Source organism: Epinephelus moara, chromosome 24 (genome assembly GCF_006386435.1).
Source record: "Epinephelus moara isolate mb chromosome 24, YSFRI_EMoa_1.0, whole genome shotgun sequence".
In the NCBI taxonomy this organism is placed as follows: Eukaryota; Metazoa; Chordata; class Actinopteri; order Perciformes; family Serranidae; genus Epinephelus; species Epinephelus moara.
In genome coordinates this window covers 30,995,824-31,001,286 of record NC_065529.1, presented here as the reverse complement: position 1 = coordinate 31,001,286, position 5,463 = coordinate 30,995,824, and the positions used below count along the sequence as shown (strand labels likewise).

Sequence of the window (5,463 nt, the reverse complement as noted above, 5' to 3'; positions counted from 1 at the left end):
TACCCCCCCCCCCCCCCCCCCCCCGCATTAAAGTGCCTGAGCAGCCTGGATGTATTTACTTACTGCCTCAGCGTAGAACTGTTCACACAGCATCTGCAACGATAAAGAAAAATGAGGTGCTGCATATGACACCGCAGCCCTCGCATTTCTGTTTGGCCTGGCTGAGTCACAATGTACTGATGTTTGTTTCGTTGTTTTCCTACTTACTTTTATCCTTGACGCTGACTGTTTTCTCTCTGCTGTGTTAAATCTTAAAGTGAAATAAATGTCGACTCTTTGTGCTGAAACTGTCCTTTTTCTGGTCTTCCTCAGTGCCAGCAGCGTTGACCCTCGACCCCATCACAGCCCACCAAAGACTGATCCTCTCGGACGACTGCACCATAGTGGCCTACGGGAATCTCCATCCGCAGCCTCTGCAGGACTCCCCGCGCCGCTTTGACGTGGAGGTGTCTGTTCTGGGTGCAGAGGGCTTCATGTCGGGCGTCCATTACTGGGAGGTGATGGTGTCGGAGAAGACCCAGTGGATGATCGGTGTGGCTCATGAGACAGTCAGCCGCAAGGGCAGCATCCAGATCCAGCCCAGCCGCGGCTTCTACTGCATCGTCATGCACGACGGCAACCAGTACAGCGCCTGCACCGAGCCGTGGACCCGCCTCAACGTAAAGAGCAAGCTGGAGAAGGTGGGGGTGTACCTGGACTACCACAAAGGCCTGCTCATCTTCTACAATGCAGACGACATGTCCTGGCTCTACACCTACCGGGAGAAATTCCCCGCTAAGGTCTTCCCCTACTTCAGCCCGGGCCAGAGCCACGCCAACGGCAAGAATGTGCAGCCGCTGCGAATCAACACTGTACGCCTTTAAGAGCTGCACACATCTTTGGTCGCAATTGTCCTGACAGATAATTCACTTGTGTAGGTTTCAAAAAATGTTCAAGAAATCAGTTTGTGTTTAATAGGGTGTTTGAAATGTTTATTTGAGTTTCAGTTAAAACTCGTGCTTGATGTTGCTCTTAAAACCTGCGCTGTTATTTTTGTGTGACTTGAAACGACCATACGATAATGGCCTGCACTTGAGCCTCATTCCACGTCTTTAATTGAAAAGATGACACTAAATGGAGACAGAGAGACCCCTGGGCTACTGTGGGGTCTGTGGCAGTGATGTTTAAAAAAAAAAAAAAAAAAAAAAGTGATTCCCAGGCCCACCTTGCACACTCCCAGGGGGCGACGCTCTCCTTATCAAGCTCCAGGCTTGTCAGACTTGGCGTCCCCTCTCTGTCCACGCCAGAGGACACTGAAGACTGGTCACTTGTCTTCTCTGTGCTGTACAGTTGGCTTAGCTTTGTGTGTGGCAGCACTCGGCTCCTTTTTTTTTTTTTTTGGCTTTTGTTCGGCCAGCAGTCCACCCTGAACTTGTCAAGTCTGTTCGCACTTTTCACTTCATGTCTGAGACCATTATCTAGGTTCCCCCTGCAGGTCACATCAGCCCTGTTAACACCTGGTATTAAGATGCATCTTGGGTGATGGATCACAAGTGGACAGCTCCAAGTGCAGGTGTGAATGTACCAAATGCTTCCTTAATGTGTCTTGAGATCCGATCGCTCAGACCACTTTCTGAGATTGTGTCGGCCGCATGTGGCCACAGTCTTTCAGCAGTGTGTATATCCTGGGCCACATGGAAGGACCACATACAAGGGCTGCAAAAAAATCATATTGCGATTATTCTAACAGATATTTTGAGTGCCTCATTTGTAATGGCATGTTGTGACACATTTTAACCTTCATCTAACAAATATGCAACTCCTGCAATTTGGATGTTGCACTTGGCCATGTTGCGATTTTGAAAATAACTTGATTAATTGTGCAATCCTACCACCAACTCGACTGACGTCCTTGCTTATTTGACACCCCACCGAATAAGAGAACTTTCTGTTGTTGCAGTTACAGAGATGCAGAGCTGAAGGGCCGTGTCTGGAGCATCTCTCCTGCCAGTTCAGCGTCTGCCTGATTAGCATGAGCTAATGCAGCAGCAGCAGCAGCTGCTAAATGGTCACAACAAACTCTCACCAACACCAAAACAGCTTGACTCTTAAACCAGTTAGTGACTGCTAGGTAACATTAGTCGTGTAATGCTAGCCATTAGCCCTGTCACTGTGTGTGTGTGTGTGTGTGTGTGTGTGTGTGTGTGTGTGTGTGTGTGTGTGTGTGTGTGTTGCCAGGCAGACTCTCACCATCTGTAGCATGAAACTCACACTCCTGCAGACGTAGTCTTTTAGCGGCGCTTGCCTCATGATAAAGAGACAGAGAGGGCGAGGAATGGCTGCGTATCAATATGCTACATGCGGCCCTACAATTAAATCAGATTTTTATAGTCGTTTGAGAACGTTATTGAGAGGGATTACTTTTGTGACTCTGCATAGCTTGCCTTCAAATAGAAAAGTCTGTAAGTATGCACTTAGCATGAGGAACCTTATGTGCGTTAGAAACTACGACACATTTTGTCTTTGTAAATGGAAATGATTCACTTGTTTGTTTGCAAATAGATCAGGGAAGTGAGATGAGATCAGAAGTGGTCACTTGAGATGCATTTGGAGACACGTTCTAATGTCAGGTTTGAACAGACCGACTGAGCTGTCCACTCGTGATCAGATCACCCAAGACACGTGGATACCAGATCCAAACAGGCTCATCCATGTGTGTCTGTTCAGTCTTCATCATTGCAAGGAAAGCTGTTGTTCTTTGTGCACCAGCGATTATCCATGTCACCAAGAAAAATTGAATGAATCTAAAAGGAATCCATAGGCTGCCCATCCCTGTCCACTGCTCAGCCCTACCCACAAGTGGTGGGAAATTCTGTTTGGAGGTGGAGGTCGTCCAGAAATATGCTGCTACCGATGGAGTAAGGACTTGCATGTTTGTATATAGAGTGTCAAGGGTTAAAAGAAGTTAGTCTCTCATCACGCTGCTGGCTCATGTTTAAGTTTCCGTTCCAAAACCACAAGTGTGCTCGCCATCAGCATATGCTATATATATGTATCTGTGGGTTGTCTTTTTGTCCACTTCAGTGTTGAATTCAAGCACAGCTCTGCTTTCAGTCATGTTTGATCATTTTGTCTTCAAATCAAAAGAATATTAAATCATGCTGTCTGAGTAAAAGCTTCTCAGATGTAAAAAAAAAAATAAAATCTGAAAGGTTAAAGATGAATCATCACTCCAAAAGAGAACAACTGTTACCCCCTTTTTTTTTTAAATCATATCATTTCAGTACATGAAGTCAAGCTGGGGAATGGCAATTACTAAATCAAAATGGTAACGGATGGACTCTAGGGCTACATATGCTATTCCTGCAACTGGCATTCCCAAGGCTGTTACATAATGACAAAATCACTGATAATTCCCCTGAGGCTCACCCATGTTTATTTCTTCCCCCCCACATGCCTCAAATGCTCTTGTTTATAATGAGTTGTACACAAGTCCTGCAGAATCCACTCTTAAGAGGCTCTGGTCGCTCAGCCAAGTCCGGCATACCGAGAGATGTGTCTGCGGGGTGGGTGGGCATGTGCACAGGTGTGTTTGTACGGCCTGGTTCAGCTATAATTTTAAATCCAGCTTTGGTTGTGCTTGATAAAGCCCATCTGGCCCTCTGAGCATACCCATGCAGCAGCCAAAAGTGATTATTACAAAATACTTTGGAATCTGGGATAACTTTGGAAAATCTACAACAGCAAAAAAAAAAAAAACTTCCATTGCCACTGTACATCTTTACATTTGTGTGTGTGTGTGTTGTCTGTGTTGTCAATTTAAAAGAAAATTGGGGCAGTGCCCTTGTTTTTGTAGGATGTAATTCCGGTATGTGCAGTATGATGCAAACTGGGGTCAAACGCAGAGCGTCTGCAAATTATTCCTGGTATTTGTTTTAACGTGTGCTGATCTGCAGGAGTCCGTTCAAGAAGCAGATCTGCGGTGTTGAATAAAACCTGGAACCAGAAAGTTTAGACAATCAGGACAATATCCATTTTACTTCTCTCTGATTGAGACTTTATTTATTGTCCTTGAGGAGTAAATCCCAACCAGCTGGCTCAAACACATGCTTATATTTGACCCCGGTTTGCTGTGTTGCGGACTTCGGTGTAGTCTGCTTCATTTAAGACTTTCTGTTTGAATATTAAGAAGGAGATTATTGTGAGGTGGTGTTGGGTTACTGGTGGAGGTGATGACGCTAATTGTTTTATGATGATAACTATGACACTTTTAATGATTATAATGATGATTGTGTCTTTTGATGATGGCCGCTGTGCACCCATCATTGTGTGAACACACTCGAGTGTGCTTTAGCTGCAGCTGAGGTTTGTGGGAAATGTTTTAATGTACAATAAATCACTGCTAAAATCAGCAAGGCTCTTTACCCGTGTCTTTTCTTGGATGTGTGCGCTAACACAGAGGCTGTAGAGCATCAATAAGGATTTTTGTTCCCAAATTCAAAATCTATACACCACTCTGTGAAACTCAGTGGGATCATTTCTTATGAAGGTAATGTGAGCCAGAAACTGAGTCCACAGTAACTGTGTCTGAATAAAATGTAACTGATAGTGTAAACACTGAACTGCACTGTATTTAATATCATGACTGACACCCACTTAAAAGGGTCAGATCCAGTGTACCAGATCAATGCGTCTCTAGTTTCCAACTTGGGGGTTTGTAACCTCCAGTGGGTCAAAAGATGATCGGCAATTTACAGGACACGGAAAAATGATTTATCCGATGGATAAAATGTGTGTTTTTTCCTCAGACATATCTCAGCTCTTTGCTATTTTCTTGTCAAATACTGGATGACTGTACCATAAATGTCCGTCTCAAGGATAATCATCCAGTAGTTGTTGAGATATTTCAGTCTGGACCAAAGTAGTAGACAGACTGAAATTACCATCCATCAAGTTTTTCACTGCCATGGCTAAAAAACATCTGAGACTGTTCATTCATTCATTCATTTTCCGTAACCGCTTATCCTGTTAGGGATTGCAGGGGGCTGGAGCCTATCCCAGCTGACACTGGGTGAGAGGCGGGGTACACCCTGGACAGGCTGGCAGACTATCACAGGGCTGACACATAGAGACAGACAACCATTCGCACTCACATTCACACTTACAGCCAATTAACCCAACGTGCACATCTTTGGACTGTGGGAGGAAGCTGGAGTACCCAGAGAAAACCCACGCTGACACGGGGAGAACATGGAAACTCCGCACAGAGGGGCTCCTCCACCCTGAGTTTGAATCAGGAACCCTCTTGCTGTGAGGCGAAAATGGTAACAAGTGCACATTTACAATAGCTTTGACCATGTACACACATGCATCCAAGCATTCAGGCATTTAGCTCCCGTGTTTTAGCCTCCATACCAGATTTCTGCCTCTTAGGACAAAAACTGTGGCCCCTAAAGGTTGGGAAAATTTATTGTATATTGACAA

The 5,463-nt window shown here is 45.0% G+C and overlaps 1 protein-coding gene across 1 annotated transcript in view; it reads left to right on the top strand.

The window, feature by feature from the left end:
• The window catches only part of trim62.1 (tripartite motif containing 62, tandem duplicate 1), a 50,093-nt gene extending 45,703 nt beyond the window's left edge, over positions 1–4,390 (top strand). Inside the window, exon 6 of the mRNA XM_050038551.1 lies at positions 313–4,390. Within this exon, the coding sequence (XP_049894508.1) occupies positions 313–863 (551 nt within the window). The 3' untranslated portion in view covers positions 864–4,390. The remainder of the gene's footprint in view (positions 1–312) is intronic.
• Positions 4,391–5,463: the final 1,073 nt, after the last annotated feature.